This window comes from Lepidothrix coronata, unplaced genomic scaffold (genome assembly GCF_001604755.1).
Source record: "Lepidothrix coronata isolate B3197 unplaced genomic scaffold, Lepidothrix_coronata-1.0 Scaffold94, whole genome shotgun sequence".
In the NCBI taxonomy this organism is placed as follows: Eukaryota; Metazoa; Chordata; class Aves; order Passeriformes; family Pipridae; genus Lepidothrix; species Lepidothrix coronata.
Window position 1 is genome coordinate 1,892,460 of NW_016690274.1, and position 22,424 is coordinate 1,914,883.

Here is a 22,424-nt window from a genome sequence, read left to right on the forward strand (position 1 = left end):
AGTGATTGATCCTATCTCAGGATATAGTATTTCCTGATGTTTCAAGAATGCTGACTATTTCATTTGAATGCTTTCATTTGTCTTTACTGTGTTTCACCAGTTTTTCATTGTGATATTGTGTTATATCTATGAAACTATTAAAGCTTAGTTACTACTGCTAAATGTTTGCTACTCCTTTGTATAGCATAAACACACCAGCTCTGTGTAAAATTGTGAGCCTAGTGCTGCTGCTATCACTATCATGGAACAAAATTCACTTCGATCTCAATACTTCTTGTTGTTTGTATGTGCAATATAACCAGTATGCTCTGTAGTATTCATATAAATTTCCATGGTCAGACTGATGACCATACTGCAGATGAAAGGGAAAGGAATAAATTTGTTGAACTTTTTAATTAATATTCAAGACTATTACCTTCAAGTTATTCTGAAAACTGTAGGTCTTTATATCACATTGATTTCAGTATGTAGTGGGATTATAATTAATCCTGAAGTCTTGTAAGTCTGTCCTGAAATGGGATCTAATAATTCATTTATGTCCTGTCCATTTTGATTATAGATCTGATGCTGAAAGTACAAATGTGCACCTTGAAGCTTTGCAGAAATTGGCAATGGTGCTACAAGAAAGGAGATTTGCTCTGGAAGATTTCAAAGATCAGAAACAGAAGATGATAGAACATCTGAATCTTGATGACAAAGAATTAGTAAAGGAGCAATTCAGTCATTTTGAGCAACGCTGGACTCAGCTGGAGGACCTTGTCAAAAGGAAAATTCAAGTTTCTGTTTCAACTTTAGAAGAGCTCAATTTGGTGCATTCCAAATTTCATGAACTAATGGAATGGGCAGAGGAACAGCAACCTAGTATCTCAGAGGCTCTTAAACAGAGCCCTCCACCAGATTTGGCTCAGAGTCTTCTCATGGATCATCTTACCATTTGCAGTGAGCTTGAAGCCAAACAGCTCGTTCTGAAGATGCTTGTGAAAGATGCTGACAGGGTGATGACCAATCTAGGGCTCAATGAAAGGCAAGAGCTGCAGAAAACAGTTTCTCATGCACAGCACCATGTGGCTTGTCTCAGCGATTTGGTTGGCCAGAGGAGAAAACACCTGAATAAAGCACTGTCTGAAAAGACCCAGTTTCTCATGGCAGTCTTTCAGGCTACAAACCAAATTCACCAGCATGAGAAGAAGGTAATGTTTCCAGAACACATTTGTCTGTTGCCAGAAGATGTGAATAAACAGATCAGGACTTGTAAGAATACCCAGGCTAACCTGAAGGCCTATCAAAATGAGGTCACAGGGTTGTGGGCTCAAGGAAGGAATTTAATGAAAGAAGCAACAAATCAAGAAAAGAGTGAAGTGTTAGGTAAACTGCAAGAACTACAGAATGTGTATGACACTGTTTTACAAAAGTGTAACCAGAGATTGTTAGAACTGGAGAAAAATATTGTTTCCAGGAAATATTTCAAAGAAGACTTAGATAAAGCTTGCCATTGGCTAAAACAAGCTGATATTGTCACATTTCCAGAAGTCAATGTAATGAATTCTGACACTGAGCTATACAGTCAGCTGGCAAAGTATCAACAGATTCTTGAACAGTCTCCAGAATATGAAAACCTGCTACTTGCACTGCAAAGAGATGGTCAAGAAGTCCTACCATCACTTAATGAAGTGGATCATTCCTATCTGAATGAAAAACTTAACAGTCTCCCTCAGCAATTCAATATTGTCACTGCTCTGGCAAAAGAAAAATTATATAAAGTTCAGGAAGCAATTTATGCCAGAAAAGAGTATGCCTCTTTGATTGAGTTGACAAGTAAAGCTCTGACTGAGCTAGAAGATCAGTTTGTTAACATGGACAAAGCTCCAGCTGCTGTTTTAGCAAAAGAAGCTGTGTCACTCCAGCAGGCCTACAGAGATCTCTTAGGTGAAGTGGTAAGCCTTGGTGCAGCAGTGGATGAACTGAACCAGAAGAAGGAGGCCTTTCGGAGCACTGGTCAGCCATGGCAACCAGATGAAATGTTAAAACTTACCACACTATATCACAAGTTGAAAAGACAAATAGAACAGAAAATCAACCTGTTGGAAGACACAATAGAAGCATGCCAGGAACATGAGAAAATGTGTGTGCAGTTTGAGGCACAGCTCGAGGCAGTAAAAAGGGAGCGGTTTAAGGTAAACGAAGAAACACTCCCAATAGAAGAAAAGTTGAAAATATACCATTCTTTGGTGGGCAGCTTGCAAGACTCAGGAAGTCTTCTGAAGCGAATAACTGAACATCTGGAAACCCTTTCTCCTCAGCTTGACTCATCTGCATATGAGACAACAAATCACCAAGTGCAGGCTTGGCAAGAGAAACTGAAGTCTTTGCATGCTGCCATTGTTGACACCGTAATGGAGTGTGAGAACAGACTTGTGCAAAGCATAGACTTCAAGACAGAAATCTGCCGCTCACTCGACTGGTTGAGATGGGTGAAAGCAGAACTTAATGGAACATTAAGTTTGGACTTCAAACTGCAGTGCATCCAGGAAGAAATCCGAAAGGTTCAAATACATCAGGAAGAAGTGCAGTCAAGCCTGAGAATAATGAATGCACTGAGCAATAAAGAGAAAGAGAGATATATGAAAGCAAAGGAGCTGATACCTGCTGACCTGGAAAACACTCTTGCTGAGCTGATGGAACTAGATGGTGAAGTTCAAGAAGCTATACATGTGAGACAGGTTAGTGCATCCTAAGTGTAATTAGTTTCTCAGTCATGAAGCTGAAAAAGATGGCTCTGTGGGTTGATGTTTGCAATCATCATGAAAAGATTTATTTTAATAATCCTGTTGTTTCTTTTTTTTTAATGACACAGGCTGCTGTGATTTTATATTTGTGACCATCTGTATAATTTTCCCTTTTATTTCAGGCTACCTTGAATAAAGTATATAGCCTCTGCCAAAGATACTACCAAGTGATGCAGATAGCAAATGACTGGCTTGAAGATGCTCAGGAATTTCTACATTTAGCAAGAAATGGTTTAGATGTTGAGAATTCTGAGGAGAACCTAAGGAACCACATCGAATTTTTCAGCACAGAAAGTCAGTTCAATAATCATTTGAAAGAGTTACAGGGCCTTGTGTCTGAGATAGAGCCCTTTATACAAGCCACAGCAAGAGAAAAGCTGGTACAGAATGTAGCTGCATTGGAGGAAAAGGCCAAAGGGACAAAGCAAGAAGCCCAAACCCAGCAAGAGCAGTTACAAAGGTATATTCTTTCCTTTTTTTTCTTTCATTTTAAGATGACCTTATTGGTGATGGAAGAAAGAGATCACAACATTAACTGGAGTTTTGTAAATATTTTTGCTACTTATGAGAGAAGTGGATATTGAGATTCAGAGTTCTTGGATTCTGTTTTCTCCTCTGCCCCTAACTGACTAGTTGTGTGATCTTGAGGAAGCTATAATATAATTATATTAAACTTGAAACAGCACTGAGAAGAAGAGTAGGGAATGACTGTCCCATATTTCACCTGACACAAGACCTATGCAGAAACAAATGAAATTGAAGCAGAGATTTTGAACTAAAAGGAAGTACCTTTCCAATCAGAATAACTATTTTACTTATTATTCCTCAATGTTCTGGATTCTGCAAGCTTGGTTAGGTTTAAAAGGTAATGTAGACAGTCACTGAGAAAATGTCATGCAAGGATTATTAAATGCCCAGCTATGGTTTTTGGAAGGCATATGGTTCTATGTATGCTCTTTCTCAATAATCTTTCTTTTTCTTGGAAAATACTGTGTAACAGCAAAACTAAGCAGTTACATTGAAAACTAGGTGCAACAATATTCCTTATTTTCAAATGTTTTTATATTGCATTGATTTGTTCTTTCTGGAACCGTATTTGTTTCAGATGTGCTTCTGAGTGGCAGGAGTACCAGACAGCAAGGCAGAAGGTTATTGAAGTGATGAATGAGGCTGAGAAAAAATTATCTGAATTCTCAGTAGCTAAAGCTCCTTCTTCTCATGAAGCAGAAGAGAAATTGCTAACACATAAGGTAAGGTACTGATAATTGCATGAAATCCTTCTCTTTCAAATGAAAATAAATATATGTTACATAAGTCCCTACCTGTGGTAACACTAATTTCAATTTTTGCATCTTTTCCTGTAGCACTTATCTGTGTCATAGCACACCAAGGGGTGTTTAGTGTAGTGGAAGACACACATTTGTGGGGTGACAAAGACAGATGCTTTTAATCGCTGTTCAACTTGTCTGTCTATGTGCCTATGACTGTAGAGAAATGCAAAGAGTCAGGAGGTTCCTAAAAGCCTTGTATATATTAGCCCCAAAATTATGTACCCTACAAGAAACTCAGATCAGTAGAAAGATCCATCTACTTTGGATCACGTTGAACAGTTTTACTAGGACAGGAAGAGTTGGGGTTTGATATTAACTCTTGTTTAGTCTAAAAGAAATGTAACTTAAAAGAATTATTTTCTCTTCTTGTATTTAGGGTACTAATCAGTCAGTTAGACATGCTGCCAGGTCTCCAACTGTGTCTCTGTGAAATCAAGAATCTCCCCTAAGGGTAATATCATGTCTGCCAGCTTCATGAGAATATCCTCATATCCTTGGAAATATAAAATGTCATTGAAGATAAACATGACATAAATGTACACTTAAACACCCGAATGGCTTCTTTCCTTTTTGGAGTCTAGTAGAAGTCAGTCTTTGCTATGCTAAGGACCCTGAATGCTCATTTTCATCTCCTCAAGGGTCTGTCAGGGAAGAGAATATCTGATTACAGCAGATTTCTGCTGCTTCCAGAGGCTTGCATTTTGGACAAGTAGCTGTATCTAATATATTGCATATTAAAAATAAAGTGAGACCTAGCCATCTCACTCAGCATAGAGTACTTCCTTTTTGTCTTCATTGGATGGAAGTGGTTCATCTACCTCACTGTTGAATAGTAATGAGTTGTGTTGTAGTAAAGGAAAACAGTGCTTATTTTTGCTTTTTCAGACTCTTGTGTCCGTAGTGAATTCTTTCCATGAGAACGTCACAGCCCTAGAAGAAAAGGCTTCGCAGCTGGAAAAAGTTAGCAATGATGCCAGTAAAGCATCTATAAGTAGATCCATGACAACAGTTTGGCAACGCTGGACACGGCTCCGAAATGCAGCCCAGGAACAAGAAAAAATTTTGGAAGATGCAGTGCAGGAGTGGAAGGGCTTTAATGATAAGGTAAATTCTAATCTTGGTAAATCCTCCTTTGTACATAGGTTTTCACTCATTATACTGCCTTATTAATCATCTTGTGGTAGAGAAAACTGATATCAGGAATAATAGTGATTTGTTCTCCTCAGGTCAGAAAAACGCAGCTATGCAAGATCTAAATTTAGAATCACTGCCTCCAAAGTTTGTACTGTTCTTCTGTATGCATACATCTATAATAAATTTAGAGATTTTTTTGGTTTCTGGTAGTTCTTCAGAATCTTCAGAATCTTCTCCTTTACGTTTCCCTTCCCCAGATGTTCTATTCTAGATTATGTCAACCTCTTTTTTTCTTTCTTCTTCTCTCTTCTTCTCTTCCTCCTCTCTTTCTTCTCTCTTTTTACTCTTCTCTCTTTCTTCTTTTTTTCCTGAAGAGTATGAAGTTGTTGTTTCTAAGCATAAGCAGTGATGATATTGCCTGTCACTGTTCATCAGTCACGTCTCTTTTTTTTTCCCCTTATATTCTGCCTGACTCCTTTTATCCATCATCATCCATTATTTATGCCCAGATGGCAGGTTCTCTAGGAATGGGGATAATCGTTCTGTTAAATGTATGAATTGTGACAAATATGGATGTGCCCTGGGGTAGAGATCCAGGTCCTATGGCAATTAATATAATAAGTGCTAAAAAATATAAGGAGACACTCATTTTCAGTGGACAAAAAAATGTGCCTTAGCAAGTCTGTGAAGAGTTAGGGCTAGCTAGCTGGATCTAGGACAGTAGAGCATAAATTTATATTGTAGAGACTACTGCACAAACAGTTTTACAGAATCTAAATGTACAGCACTGGGTTGAACACCTTTTGGTGTCAGTTGTACTAGCTTCTTTTGTAATTTCATTATTGACAAGACTGTATCTCTTTCCATAGATTCAGAAAGCCACCACAGCAATAGATGAGCTACAGGGTCGCTTACCAGAGAGCTCAGTGGAAAAGTCATCCAAGACTGAGCTCCTGGAACTCCTGGATTACCACAGCAGTTTCCTTCTGGAGGTAGACCACCAGCTGTCATCTTTGGGCCTGCTCAAACAGCATGCTGTCAGCATGCTTCAGGATGTGGAAATAAGGCCTCCATCTCAGGAGGAACTACCAGTAATGCAAGAAATCAAAGCAATGCAAGATCGATGCCACAAGTAAGGCAATATTTTAAAATATTCACTAGAAAAATGTTATCTTACAATTCATTAATAAGAGTTTATGTATCATTTTATATAATTAACAATTATCATGCTTAAAATAAATATTAGTTACTATATTTAAAATAAGCATCAGTTTAATTTTGAATTATTTTAATTAATTTTGAAATATATTTTTTGCCATTATTTTATTTCCATCAGCTGGAGTATATATTTTAGAATATCTACTTCTTGCCTTGCATATTACTAACTTGTGTAAAAGCTACATAAACTGCATTAAAGTTATAACTGACTTTACACATTTACATTGCCTTTCACCATTAATGGTGACTATTTATGTCTTTGTATCCTAAGTTTTGGTTAGTTTATCACTTCGTTTCCCCTGTTTGAAGCACTTAGGTACCAAAAGTAGGCATTGTATGAAATTTATAGGGAAATTTAGGGGAGTTGCAAACAAAGTATGTCTTAACATTTCACAAAGTGTATATGCGAGTTTATGGAAATCTAAAATGTCTCCCTTTCATGTAGAAAACAGAAAGTTTTATACCAAGTTTCAGGACACATATTTACCTCATAACTACACTATGATGCTTTTAACTGTATCTCTGCAGTGGGAAGAGGAAGAGACATAGAGAATAAAAAACTGCAAATCCTCCACCATGCCTGTGCAAAGTTCTTCGTGTACATGCATAAATGATCCCTCTAGGACAGGTGTAGATGCAAGCACTTTTATAATTCCATTCACTTAGAATTGGTTTCTAAAATATGGGGTCTGTGATGATATCCTGCTCATGTAAATAAGGGAGGGTTCAGCTATGAAAGGTTAAGCAAACATAAATGTGGGAATATCAAAGTAAGATCCATGTCACATACATCAACAGTTGCAAGTAGTCCAGGAGTCACAGCAGTATCCTTTTTCAGAGGACATCCAAGTTCTTGAGAAAAGTGCAGAAATTCTGTCTTAGTGGAAGTGTGGAGATACGTCTCTGGATCAGAAATGGTGTTCAGATGTTTGATCCGTACCTTTCCCTAAGTATTCTGCCAATGCAAATTCCATCAATAGGAGCAGAATTTATCTCACATTATTTTACATTATAGATATCAACATCAGAATTGATTAAGTATCGCTCTCTAATTAATGTAGAGAAATAGACAAGTCTAAAATTAAGTTTTTCTGACCCATTTTAGAAATTTCTTTTAGAAGCATGATGAATTATCTGAATTCATGCCCTACATGAGTTCATGCTCTCATCTGTGCCTGTTTCCTCCACTGACAATAAGGGCAGTCTGTGGTGATAAGCTCAAATGTAGGGGTCTTTATTGTAAACGTTTGCATTTCTTCAAAAGAATTGCATGCTTGATGTCCAAATACATAATACCAAAGAACAAACATAAAAATAAATTGTTTATTTAAATTTATTTTACTGGATGTGAGGCCATCAATCATTATCTTTATTATTCAGCATTTTCTGACAAAGCAATATTTTTAGACATTGCTTAATTCTTCACAAATAGTTATTTTTTCTTTGCTTCTGAAGTATGCAACAGAAAGTTAAAAAAGGTGTGAAGATGGCAAAACAGGAGCTGAAGGAGCGTGAGGAGGTTGAAGCAGAGATTAATGTTGTGAACTCCTGGATCCAGGAAACAAAAGAATATTTATTAAGCCCTGATGTAGAAGTGGACACTCAACTTCAGGAGTTGCAGGTATCTTAAATTTGTCAATTCCTAAATTGCAATATTTATCTTCATTGTAATCTGTTAGTGAATGTTAATAGTTTCAAAACCACCACAAATTCAAATTAGATAATATTCATGAGTTTTTGAGTAACCCAATAGACAAATTCATAAAGCATGAAGTAGATGATGGACTGTAATATTTTATTTTAAGATATTTAAGAGATATTAAACTATTTGCTTATATGCGATTTTATGTACTAGTGTATTGATTAGTTATGTTTCTCCTCTCCTTCAAAGTGTGGGGGAACTATAGAATGTGAATGGACAGAATGTGACATTTCTATCTCAGCAATTTAGGTTTGGGAGGGAAGCAGCAAAGTAAACTGATTTCACTTGATGTTTTCTATGTACATGTGGTCACACAGGAACAGAGAACTGAACAGACAGTCATAACTGGAAATCCAGCAAATCCTAAGATAAAATTGTTTTCTTGAACTAGTTAAGAATTTGAAAACAATTAATATGTAATATCTGCATTTGCTAAGTTTACACAGATGTGTTTCTCCCATTGTTCTTGACAGTACTGTTTTTTTCTGTTGTTAGTCTCTCCTTGGTGAAGTTACTACTCATCGCCAGGCTGTTGAGAAAATGGCTGAACAACAACAGAATAAGTACCTGGGGCTTTATACCATTTTGCCTTCTGAACTCTCTCTTCATTTAGCAGAAGTTGGGCTGGCCCTTGTAACTGTACAGGATCAGGTATAGCACAGTAGATAAGTGCATAATGGATCTATATCCCTTCCTTAGGCTTTATAATTTGGTATTCATGTGTGGCCAAACTGTGGCAATATAGAATAGTTTTAGTTCCTTCATCCTTTAAATTAAACTAAGTTAAATGAAAGGTAATTTCCTTTAAGATGGACGTTACTTCTGGTTACTGAATTTCATTCTTATTTTTGACAGATTCAAACTAAAGAAAGAGAAACTCAGCAAATCAAAACATTGAATCAAGAATTTGATCAGAAAATTCAGGGGATAGCAAACGAACTAAATGCCATTCTTTCCAAACTGAAAAAGAAAACAAATGATATAGCACAAGCTAAACTTGAACAAAAGGTAAGACAAGGCTTTCCTTATGTGGTTACACCATAAATTCTTCTGAACTGGGGCACTCACTTCATACAAAAGTTACTTGCAGAACACATTTTTTTAATGTAGTTCAACAGAAGAATGGACAGAGAAAAGGGTTGAGTAATGAGATGTTTAAAATTATATTCTTTGCAAACTAACCCATACAGGGACTTCAGTGAGAAACACAATTTTGAAGTAGCTGAGTGTAAAAGTCAGATGGACAAAATTTCATTGTTCCTTTTAAATAATGAGTATGACTACAATCTGGGAAACCCTATGGGTCCCCCAAAATGCTCCTTGTCCCAGTCTGTACTGAAAAGATCATTCTTTACAGTATACCTTTACTTTTGATTTACTTGCTCCTACATCAGGATCAAGCTATGAAAATGCAAGTTTCAAAGGAAAATGAAAGTTTTCATAATGCATTAATGACTAATTACATTTTTCTGAGTTTGTAAAGTTATATTTTAAGACATCAACAAAACAGACCCCTTTTCCAATCAATAAAAATCCTTGTCATGGCAGTGTGTGCTGACTGTTCATTTCAGAAACTAACACAGAAAGATGCCTGAGAATAGTTAATGTCACACTGAAGTGACTCAGTCTTTGGCTATGGTAGGGAGAATGGTTATCCGTTTCAGCCAGGAAGTCAGAGAAGAAAGAGTAACAGCACATATTTAAGAGATGACCAAACATCCTGCTGTTCTGCCTTCCTGCTTAAAAATGGAACAAACTATGGAGACTTTGGACAGGGTATAAAAGTTGCAAGTTGGACTAGAAATAATCAACTAGAAAGCTAACACTTCCTGGATCACTGATTTTATTGTTTTTCTGTCTAGATCCTCGGTGAAGAGTTGGACAGCTGCAATATAAAGCTGTTGGAATTAGATGCATCCGTCCAGGACTTTGCAGAGCAGAATGCACCACTGGCTAAGCAGCTGGCTAACAGGATAGGGAAACTCACTACATTGCACCAACAGACTATACGGCAGGCTGAGTACAGAGCAGCCAAGCTTAGTCAGGTATGATTGCGCCTACCTCCAGCTGTTTTCTTTCAGAAGCAGAAGGAGCATGCAAACTTCTCGTTTATTTTCCTGTAGTTGTGCAAGAAGGGGCATTCCTTGGGACATCTGCCTGTTATTAGTCAGGGCTTGCATCACATCGCAGAGAGGTACAGACAGGTCGTATCAGGAGGGTCGAATAATTCTGTGATGTAACTTTAACATCCTCTTGCATGAATAATCTGCTGGTTGATTCCTCTGGTGCCCGAAAAAGATGATAGACCTCACAAACAGTACCATGCCAGGAAACAGTATTTCACTGTGCTTTTCAAGGCCTCTGTTTTATCACCGTTACCAATATTTGCAGCATTAAAAAGAAAAATGAAATAAATTTCTTTGCTCTAGTCTCAATACATAGAGGGTGAATATAATTTGTAGGTTCAATAGAAAAGCCTATATACAAGGGTCCTGATAATCCATAATATTTACACAACATTTTGGCATTCATAACAGTATATCCTCTGTGGTTCAAAGTCTCTGAAATTCTTTCTCCTTTTTTTCTTTTTCTTAATTGTTGTTATCCCAGAAGAAGTCTAGCTAAAAGCAAATAAATGGATTTTCTGTGGTTCTGCCATCAATACCTTGATAAATTAAGAGTTCTCCCTTCTGCACGCAACACTTCTCTAAAGCTTGAAAAAGATTATTTCATGCTATTCTTTTCAGTTTGCTCTGAAAAATTGTTTTTAAGAAGAGATAGAAAGTTACTATCAAAGTAGGAGTTCAGTCAGAGGTACTTTGTGAAGGGATTTACCATTAGGGTATTTTTGTTCTGCACGAAGAAATCCACTCACCAAAAAAAAGGATAGATATGGCAAACTGCTTGCAAATACAGTTTGATCACCTAGGATTTGATAAATTCTTTATGAAAAACAAATTTGTGAAAAGCAAGGAAATTATTCCTGCTGAGAAGAAAATGGGAACTTATGAGTACTTTGCTAAGTAGAAATTGGATGAATCACAAAACAGCTTTTGTCCTATATTCTGAAATAGTGCAACATTTCATTTGGAAATATGGAAGACTAAACGGGCAAAGCAGATTGTAAAAAAAGGTGATTTGGAGGATGGTAACAGAAGGAGACAAAGTAAAATAAGAAATGAAATAGAGCAGGCTTGCACTGAGCCACAAACTGAACAAGAAGGTGTTTTGGAACTTACATGTGAGGCTGAAATACGCACAGGGAGTGTACCCTCTAGGGACATATTTGAGCATCAATGGCCTCTCCCAGTGTGACCTACATTCTTATAGTGCCTTTTTTCCCCAAAATAGATATGCTTATTACTGGAAGCAGATCTATTTTAACTCCATAAATACATAAGTAATTAAATTATATACAACAGTATGGAAAAGTTGTTTAAATGATCCCAACAGTAAATGAAATAAAATTAGTTTTATCATTTGCTAAGAACTGTACAAAATTACATCTTAGGCTTAAGAGAATTTTTCCTTCATATCCAGGCTGCTTCACACTTGGAAGAATACAATGAGATGCAGGAGTTCGTATTGAAATGGATTGAGAAAGCAAATATTCTAGTCCATGGTAGTATAACATGGAATTCTTCCTCTCAGCTTCGTGACCAGTGTAAAGCCTACCAGGTAATTATATGAGATATGAAATTTAAAAGGCAGTGTATATACAAAGTTATTTTCAAAGCAATAGGGTTCTACTTTTTCTACCTTTTTTTGCCTCCTTTCCTTGAGGGAAAAAAAAAATTCAAAGTGCTAGATTTCTTTGACTGTTCCCACAAGCTTTAAAAATGATTGATTGGTTTTGGACAATTGTTTTGAACACAGAAATTAAGATATATTGTGGGATAAAACTATGTGATTCAAAGTTGATCTCCATGTTTACTCAAGTACATTGGCTTCATAATAAGTTTTGGTTGAAAGGTGTGTCCATACACTGTGATTCTATCACACCAAATACCTTATTGCAGCTAATACTATAAAACTTGAGTTAATCAAACATGAGTTTCAGTTTGTTTTTTTTTTTCTTTCTTCTTTATCCTAAATTGGAATAGCCTTTTTTTCTCATCTAATGAGTTTCATACCAAATATTCTCAAACTGCTACCTAATAGAGGAGTTTCTTCCAGTTGCTTCCTGGACATTTCACATCAGAGTGACTTGATGTCCCTGTGATGGTGCAATTTGTTCAGTGTGTGTCTGCACATGGAATGTGTGTGTGGGATCAGTGGACCATGTCAGTAGGGTCCCAGCTTGCCTGGTGTTACATGACCATGTGAAATAAGTCAAAGCATCATAAGATACTAACGTCTCACTAATACCAAAATAAGACTGCATTAATCATGGTTTTTATATGTCTGTTATTTAATTGTCAGCTGCATTCTCTTATGTTGGTCCAATGCAGTATGTCACGCTTTCATGTTCTGAATAGGTACCTCCAGGCAATTTATCCTGAGGATAACTGGAGATAGAATTCCTGTTTTGATTTTGCTATGGCTTTTTCCCTGCTTTGAAATCTGATGAGGATACAGTTTAAACAGTGCCATCCTACAGAATACTTTGGCAGTGATGTTTTCAGGCAGCATTGAGGCTTCTGCCCTACACTGCACCCAAGTGCTTTCTTCTACTTTCTGTTAGGTACATCAGGCTTCCAGAACAAATCTTCTCCACAGATTGTGGATATTATGTTTTTATACTGAAGTGTGTATAGCGAAACACTAAAATTAGTGTGTCGGTAAGTACAGCTGCTGAAGCTTCATGACTTAATCTTTTGTTTTCCTGTCTCCCTAAGCTGAAGCACTTCAACATATATTCAGATTTAAGCATATTGCCTAAGTCTTACAGGAAATCAGTTGAACTTAATCATATTCCTACACATGGGTACAGATTGAGGAGTTTGCACAACTGGAATATACTGAAAAGATATGTGTCATTAAAGCTCTAATCTGGCATTCAATTTGCTCATGTCTCCACCTAGACCATGCTTGATGAGTCTGGAGAGATTCACAGTGATCTTGAGGCCATGAGCGAGAGGATTGATTATCTGGCAAGTGTATACTGTACTGAAGGAATGTCTCAGCAAGTGCTGGAACTAGGGCGTCGGACAGAGCAATTACTGCAAGTTATCAAAATGCAGCTGCCAAATCTCCAAGATGCTGCCAAGGTAAATGAAAGCAGTTTTTTTAATGCTAGCTGGCAGCTAGGGTGGTGTGTGCATCATATTACAGAGATTAATAGCAGTGAAGATTATACATGGTCTATAATGGGCATGATTGTGTTGTCTAAAGTTAGGTATCTTGTGCTGTTTGAGATACTGCCTTCAGGTGCTCTTTCGGAGGGGCACAATATTTTAGCAGGTCCTCTTATAACTGCCCTTTCTGGATGGATGTATTTTGGATCATGGTGTGTCTCAAACAGGACTGAGCATCTATGTTTAGATACTTGAAATGTGTCTTTGCTGACAGTTATATTCTGCCATTTCCTTTATTTTATTCTTAAATGATATCTAAAGCCTGTTATCAATTCCTTCAGATCAGTACTGGACTAGACCAGGATTTCATAACATAAGACCTACCTCTGCAAGGGAGTGCAATGAAAAGAATGAATATGGTTTTTTGTGTCCCTGACATTTCTGTGCAGCTCTTCTGTATGGGATTGCTGTTAATGTAAATGTGTGTTATGCCTATGCAGTGCCTGAAGGCATGGTAAACTGGTGCAAGACACAAGGAAAAGAGTGGAAATATTTTCTACTTGTTCTTGCCTTCAGAGCAAGAAATTTCAATTTTATTTTTTTTTAATTGATACAACAATCCAGGAAAAAAATTATATGTTAATGTTATAATTAATATATTTATAGGGATTCTTCTACTGTCACCTGCTACAGTTACACAATACTAAATAGGAAAATACCTAAAGGCAACTAAGATAGGCTATCAGTTTTAAGGACAATTGCAGCTAAGGTTAAAAATTTGACTTTTATTTCACAACATTTATAGGACGTGGCAGAAAGCAGTCATAACAGTGTAACATAGAGGTTTTGAAAAATACTTCTTTCTATAACAAAACCTTAAATCAGTGAACCACAGTTTATGAGCTGAAGGATTTGGTTGGGTTTTTTTAATCATTTTTCATGAAACAAAACAGATATTTACGTATAAGTAAGCATAGTAGAAGTGAAACTTACTGGCTTCAGTTCTCAGAGAAATATTGGAACAATTGAATAAACGATTTGTAAATTCTTACAGGAAAGCATGGAGATGAATAGAAGCGAACATAGATTTATGAAGAAATCATATCAAAAGTGTCCAATTTTACATGAAAGTAGTACATCAATTTGTATATAATTACACAGTATATCATATGTCATGACTTTAATAATGTTTCACATTATATTGTTATTAACAAAGTTAATAAGGTTATCTAGTTGAAAATACAATATGTAGGTATAAAGCTGGCTAGAAAACTTAGTGGTGTGTAGTTATCAATGATTGCAACCCAAAAGGTGAGAGACATCAAGAAGGGGTTTATAGCTTTCTCCCTTAGACCTGGTACTATTCAACATTTTTAATTAATGAGTTGGTTGCTGGTTTAGAGATGATGGCTTTTGGGATGCTTAGACAACACCATATATACAGGGAGTACCTGAAAAAAATTAGGCTACTGTTCAACAGAAACAGTGGTTGTTTAGACAGGAAGAACCAGGCATGTGTTTTGCTTCTGAATGAGGGACTACTGGCTTGACACACCCTGTTGAAAGGTCGTAAGTTTAATAACGGGTTTCATGGAAAAATGAATGAATGGTGTAGCATTGTTGTAAAAAATCCATCACTATGGAGAAAATAAAGTATATAATTGTAAGGTATGCAAAGTAGTCCTTTTGTTCTGCCTACTCATCACTAGCAAGGTTTCAGCAATGTCAAATTTTGCATTTGAAGAAAGATGTGGACTGACTGGATAAAGAGCAGAGGAGAGTTATGATTGTACTATGTGTATAAATTTGTAGAAAACATGCATGGAAAAGGGTTATCCTAACATATGATGTATTCAGAGAGGATAAAAATAATTTGTTAATAATGGGATTTTATTTACTTATTTTACTTACTAATGGGAGAGTAAGTAAAATATTGAAACTGCAATGAAAGATGACTTCCCGTTAGATTATCAGAAAAAAACTTTCTACAAAATTCCAGTACCGAAATAGTGGAATATGTTGCCTGTAGAGATAAGTGGGACTCCACTGCTAGTGGTTTTTAAAAACAGTCTAGAAAGATGAGGCAGTTATGTCTTGTCTTATTACAGGAAGTTGACTAGAGGACATCTTCAGTTCCTTTCTAGGCCTTGAATTCTATGAAATTAGTTTTATAAAATATACGTTGTATTTGAGATTAAAAAAGTACTTAAAATAATAACTCTGCCTTTGCAATCTCTTTTTCTAGACTGTCATATAACTGGTGTTTTTATCCAATCTTTTAAACGTTTAAAATTAGTTGTTAAAAGTATGAATTAGTTTTCTCACTGTATATAAGGGGACCGTAGCTACAAAATCCTGACAGATATATTTATAGTGATTTATTTTTTTTCTTCTTATTGATCTCTTGTTCAAATGTGTTGTGTTACAGGACATGAAGAAATTTGAAGTTGAGCTGAGAGTCCTTCAGGCTTCTCTGGAGCAAGCCCAAGCCACGTTGACCTCTCCAGAGCTTGGGCATTTAAGCTTGAAAGAGCAACTTTCTCACAGACAGGTGAAAGACCAAGACCTCAAAATTAGCATTTGAGTAGTATGAACTTACACAAAGAATAATGAGTGTTGGTGAGACTGATTGCTGTGTTTCTTAGATTGGTCACACTTTCACAGCGTTGCCCCAAAATACTGCCAAGGAAATAAAGGATGGAACAGGAAGAATCATTCCCTTAAAGGGAGTAGTTGAAGTATGATCCTTTATGAGTCTGTTCTTAGGTTGATGCAATTCTGAGAAGCGTGGATCCAATCCATTTAATCCATATTAATAATAATAAAAAAGCCCAATTCTTATCTAGTGCTTTTGGTCAATGGATTCTTAAAGTACTTTGAAAGGAAGTCTGGAGTGTTATCCCTGTTTTACAGATAGAGATGCAATGATTTAGTGTGTTGCTCTCTTTCCCCATAGTAATCTGGACATCTAAGAGAAAATTAGTTACATTTTTGTATGTTTAATTGAATTACCTCCATAAGATACTGCGTCTTTCTGTATTGCACTTGATCTACTGTGGAGATTTGTCAATTTGTTGATTTTGATCTCAGTCTCTTGACAAGTAAAGTAAGGCAAGTTACAGCTTTCTGAGTTTCTTAAGAAATATTTTGTTCTGCAAGCTAATATGGAGATTTCACTGCCTCAGTCTGCCAGTGAAAACTGAATGTCAACAGGTTCACTGTAGGGATAAAATCTACAGAGAAGCATATGGATGAAAGGTAAATTTGCACAGCTTTCCCTTTTCATGAAAATATACGGTCTTTATTCTGGGGACTTACAGCCAGATTTCAGAGTGTGGCCCTGAAGGGTGTAAGTGAAGCACATCACCCACCGTAAGAACGAAGGAATATGGAGTTTACACTAGTTTTTATATGTATTCTCTGTCCTGGCTATAGCAGGTCTCACAGTATGAGTTTCTTTTGTAAAGAAGGGGGTGTAGCCCCTTCCCTCCTGTTTCACCAGACCAGAGAGAGTGTCTTGTAAAGTGCACAACTGGCATGCAGCCCCCAGGATGCCTCTGGGTGCTGATTGCACAATAAAGGCACCCTTTGCCAGCAGTATGGGGCCTGATGGAGGAGAGACCCCACCAGTGATGTCTGAGGAATAGGCATTATACCAAGTCTCTGGTTAGATTATCCACTGTATGTCATGTAACCACAGAAATAAAAAACAAAGCAGGATCCTCTCGTCGATATGAACTTCAGACCCACTTTAGCTATCTCTCTGCATGTGGTATAGGGTAAAGGAGATAACCAGTCTCTCTATCCCTGTTTGCCTCATACATTGTCTAGCTGATTTATAGCTATGGAATTTAAAATCTTTTTCTAATGTGCGAAGGCTCTCTTCATCAGCTTTACCTTTTCATTTTGTTTCGTTTTGTTTTTCTTTTCTTATCTGTGAATACATTAAACTCTACAATGAAGATAAAAAGAATAGTGATCAAATCTGTTCTCCAGCTGTTGCATCATTTAGACCCTTCTCGTGCATATGAACAGACAGCTTGAATGGACATTGTGTATGGAATAGACACTATTACCAAAGGCATCCAGCTTGTGATAATTCAGAGAAAAAGGTTTCTGTGTAGCTGTATTCCTTTCTGTCTGATTGCCTTTTGAGTTTTACGCAACATTTTCAGTCATGATTTGAGTTTTCAAAGGAAATCTGTGAACACAATGGGATTCATTTGCTGGTTTGAAAATGTGCTTCTGTGTCTCAGCAGGGGATTCCACTCAGATTTTAACATTAAAATATATGTATACATAATTGACTCCTGTGCTACTTCAATTTGTGGATTTTCTAAATCTGTTTTTTTCAAATCTGTTACAAGAAATATTTTTTACTTAGACACTTAAAAATAGGTACTACTATGCTTTTTAATTAATTATTTTTATACCTAGTATGTGGTGGTTTTGCTTAACTGATATTTAAAAGAGTGCTCATTTCACAATGAGCAACTCCAGAGAAAGTATGCTCTGATTATATTCAATTTAGAAAACAGATAACCAAATTTTTCTTTTATTGCGTGAAATTACCATTATTTGTTTTCCGCTGTATGGAATGCTCTGGGAGTTCTGCAGAATTGGCTTATTGTGTCACTGACTTTGTTTCTAGCATCTGTTGTCTGAAATGGAGTCACTGAAGCCAAAAGTTCAGGCAGTACAAGACTGCCAGAGTGCCTTGAGGATTCCTGAAGAGGTGGTCACCGGCCTGCCAATATGCCATAGTGCCCTCCGGCTCCAGGAGGAGGCCAGCCGCCTGCAGCACACTGCCATTCAGCAGTGCAACATCATGCAGGCAAGTAACTCCACTCCATAAATTACTCAGAGTAACTTCAACACTGACATACAATTTGTGATAGAAACACAAAATTTCATATCTCTATGTGTTCCTCTTTTCCGTAGTACCATTAGGAATTTCCCCACTAAGTTTCATTCATTCCTGATTTTAACATTCATGATCATTTTAATTCTCATCTGACTCTCACCTTGGTTCTCTCCCTGATAGTGCTACGATTTTTGTACTGTTATAAGGATTGACTGGACAAATAGCTAAGATATGATTGTATGCAGGTTAATTTTATAATATGTATAATCAGTTAATAAAAGTAATACATCATTATAACATCAGCTACTTCTAAAGATTGCATAAAAACTATTGAGTTAATTAAGTAACTTTCTAGTATAAAAATAATGATTTTTATTCTTTTTATTTAAAAATTTATGTACATTTGTCTTCTGATTTTGGAATCATTCAACATCTATTAAATTTGCATTTTCATTTTTTCCTAAATATAAGTAAATTAGAGTGTTTTTTTAATGTCTGGATTCATAATTAAACGTGTAAAAGAAGAGTATAAGCGTTTCTTTCCTCATATTTAGTGATAGAAAAGTACATAGTGTGGCCTAGGGTACAACTACCAAATTTCAAGATAGATAACAGAAGAGACTTTTGATGATTAAGGATAATTAATGATATTTACATAAAAGGCAGGATACAATGTCACACTGAAAGTTTAAAAAATGGGTTAGACAAACTGCTGGTGAATCTAAGATAGAAAGAACTGATATTATACTGGTAGAACAATGATCTGAATCAATCTTCGTAATCCTCTCCCAGTTGTATTTTCTGTAAAATCTAAGCTTTTCTTATTGTCTTTCCACTTCATAAACGAATGCTTGAAGTGAAAAAGCAGATGAAAATGCTTTGTAGCAAAACTATGAGACTTAAGTAATGCTGTCTTTTTGTGGATATGTTTGGTTCAGATACTTGTCAGAATTCAGAAGTTATAGCACCTTCTGTCAGAAAACTAAAACATCACATTATGTGAAGTGCTCTTTTGGGTAATAGTTAATAAATGAAACCATTAAAATCATTACAGTTCACAATATTTATGAACAGATCTTTTCCTGACTATTCTCCTGCTTTACTTATCAAGACATGAGTGCCAGATAGATGTAAATTTGCTCCACTTCAGGGGGGGAAATCAGTCATGCTTGGACTAAGTAAAAATTTATTTTCAATAAATAAAAAATTCAATATTTTTTCCCTCTTTAGGAAGCAGTGGTTCAGTATGAGCAGTATGAGCAAGAAATGAAACATTTGCAGCAAATGATAGAGAGTGCCCATCGTGAGATCCAAGGCAAGCCAATAGCCACCAGCAATATCCAGGAACTCCAGGTCCAGATTTCACGTAATGAGGTATGAGAGCCAAAATGCATCAACATGGGCTCAATGGCAGCTCGTTGACCCAAACAACTTTTCATGAGCAATGGTAATGTTAGCTGGGTAGGTTTTCAGACTTCCTCAAAACTACTTGAGCAGATAGACTTAATAGCAGATAGGAAACTCCTGCTATTGGTACAATGTGGAGAATTTTTTTGTTTGTTCAGTTAGGTATGTCCTAATCTGTGGGCAAGATTGTGATAAACAAAAACATTGCATAATTAAAGGACAATTAACATTGGAACTTGACTGAGGAGTGTCCCAGAAGTCAATGTTGAGCAATCAGGTAATCCCTACTATTTGGTGATCCACATGTATGTATGCATGCATGTATATCCTTTTCGTCCCAGTAACATCCCATGAAAGAACACCAAGGGACTTGAATCACAGGAAAACCACAATAGATTTGGAGGGAAATTGCACCATTCAGTCCAAAGATTATTTAAAGTCTTTGTTGGGAGGAGTTTTATGCTATGGAGTTGTGGGTCCTGCCCACAAACTCATTGGTCATCAGCCCTCAAATAAGCTAGGGTAGTCTCTGTGCAGCCTTCTCACTGTGCTGCCTTGAGAGCTTCTGAGCCCCTTTCTCCTTCTCCTGTCTGTTGTGTATTTCTTGGGATAGAAAATGCACCACTGATCTCTGTGTGTCACTTATGGCACCAGATGGCACCATTTCTTTACCTTTGAATTAAAGCTGTCTGTCCTGTTGTGTAATATAACCTCATGGTATATGTGTTGTTCATTTTTTATCCAGTTGTTACAAAAGTTACTCAGTATAAATTCAAGAGCAGTTTGTGTAAACAAACATTTCTGGGTTTTTTTTAGTGCTGAATTGATAATGCTACTATTCTCTATTCAAATGTTCAGAATCAGCAAATGCAGCAGAATTACTTCAGTGATACAGGGTAATATTGCTGGAGGAAGGAATGATGCTGCAGGCAGGAAGGAATTAAAAAGGGGCAGCTTGAAGTTTCATCTGCATTTGAACAAGTTTAGTAGCTAGAAGTTGTTCTAGACACCTGCAGGAAGACAGCAGCATTACTCTACTGCACATGTTGGGGTCAGCCAGAATGGACAGGTTTCATTTCATACTTGCAAGCTTTCCATGTTTAGGGGTAAGGAGTTTTGAAAGACTGAGATATGCGTATTTTTGGCTCAGATTTCATCTGCTAAATACCTGTGGAAAAGCATAACATGAAGTGGATATTATGAAACATATATTATGATACTACTTCAAAAAGAAAGTCTGTCAATTGGCTTGTTAAGTGTGTTATTAATTTAAGAAAGTAACATTTACCAGATTCCCTGTTGAAGCCTGTGTGAAAGAGAACTTAAAAGAGCATTTATAATAGCTATATTTATATTAAAATAAGAGGAAGAAAGTAGAAGGAAAGTACATCCTGATTTTTAGGAAGCTTGTATTACTGTGCATGTATCTAACTAGATACTATGCTTACTGACCCATGTTTCTCTACAATTTAGAATTTCAGATAACAATGTGGGCGAGTATCTCCATGCTTGTGAACTATTTTAATGGATAATACAGTACCTCATGAAACATTGCTTTTATAAGTTGCTTTTTTTTTTTTTTTTGCAATCACATTTTTGCCTACTTTTCCTTTTCCTTGTTTTCAGTTGGAAGAGGTATTGTAGATACTTAGTGCATTGGACATTAATACCACAAATGTCATTGCACCTCAGTAATGTTGATGGAGTTAAGTGAGTATACTGAATGACAATAGTTTTCTGCTGAGCCTCAGATATGTCATTGATTTAGCATTAGTGAATGACCGGTATTTGCCAAACAGAGCAGATAACTATTCAAGCTGCTAGACATTAAATTCGTGGTTTGATTTGATTGTAGCTTGGTTTTTGATTGTTTTAGTTGATGTTTTGTAATCAAGACCTTGCTTAGTCTCCAGTGTAAGCCCTGGAGCACCAAGAGGTCCTTTTGTTACTAAAGTGACAGATAGGGACCAGGTGCCATTGAAACCCAAGCAGTCAAGTGTCATCTCAGTCTTCGTGCTGTTTCAATTTCTAACTCCGTATTTCTTGCTATGAGTGTTCTGCACTGTAATTTTAAGGAGGTTGCGTGTTGGAAATGTTATACAACCAAAAAAATCTTTTCATTTTACCAGCCTGAAGCAGTAGTCTTATTTACTTTTGAAAAGATATTGTAATAGTATATTATGCCTACTAGATCTTGCAACTTTTGTTGTTACTTTTCCTTAAAAACTTGTGTTTGTTGAAGAAATAAAAGCAGATATAAAAACAAAGCAGAAATATATATTTGAAGAAATAATCACTGATTTTACAGGCAAGCTTATAAAAGTGTTTTCACTTTATAGATGAAAACTCTAACTTGTTACTGAGCCTCTAGGGAGCAAGGAACAATAGCTTCAACAAAAATGTGAAACTCTTCCACCCTTTTTTATTTTAATTATAATAATTGAAAGCTTTGAAACCGGACACTGAATGAGGCAACAATGCAGGGTAGGAGAGAAGATAAGACTTATGAATAGTCATAAGGCTTTTCATTTTCATCTTTCTTCTCTGACAAAACTTAAGCTTATGATGGTGTTTGGCCACTCAAATAGACAATTTCATAACTATAAACCCCTCAATATTTTAAAATATACTCTGCTTTAAGCCAGATTCCCCAGCTCTTTTTAAAGAAAGGTTAGTCCTGTGTGCAGCTCAGCTTTTAACTCTGATTTACACAAAACCAAAATGAGATTAATATATGGCTTATCC

The 22,424-nt window shown here is 36.4% G+C and overlaps 1 protein-coding gene across 9 annotated transcripts in view; it reads left to right on the top strand.

Moving 5' to 3' along the window:
* Positions 1-22,424, top strand: part of SYNE1 (spectrin repeat containing nuclear envelope protein 1) — a 306,473-nt gene that overhangs the window by 172,789 nt on the left and 111,260 nt on the right. For all 9 annotated transcript variants that reach the window (XR_001875992.1, XR_001875991.1, XR_001875994.1 and 6 more), the window contains 14 exons: positions 560-2,720; positions 2,909-3,246; positions 3,892-4,036; positions 5,003-5,221; positions 6,121-6,383; positions 7,925-8,090; positions 8,667-8,822; positions 9,027-9,179; positions 10,034-10,216; positions 11,712-11,849; positions 13,196-13,381; positions 15,837-15,959; positions 18,060-18,242; positions 19,503-19,646. Coding sequence is in view for 1 of the 9 variants with exons in the window: in XM_017821972.1 (XP_017677461.1) it covers positions 560-2,720; positions 2,909-3,246; positions 3,892-4,036; positions 5,003-5,221; positions 6,121-6,383; positions 7,925-8,090; positions 8,667-8,822; positions 9,027-9,179; positions 10,034-10,216; positions 11,712-11,849; positions 13,196-13,381; positions 15,837-15,959; positions 18,060-18,242; positions 19,503-19,646 (4,558 nt within the window). In the remaining 8 variants the exon portion in view is untranslated. The remainder of the gene's footprint in view (positions 1-559; positions 2,721-2,908; positions 3,247-3,891; positions 4,037-5,002; positions 5,222-6,120; positions 6,384-7,924; positions 8,091-8,666; positions 8,823-9,026; positions 9,180-10,033; positions 10,217-11,711; positions 11,850-13,195; positions 13,382-15,836; positions 15,960-18,059; positions 18,243-19,502; positions 19,647-22,424) is intronic.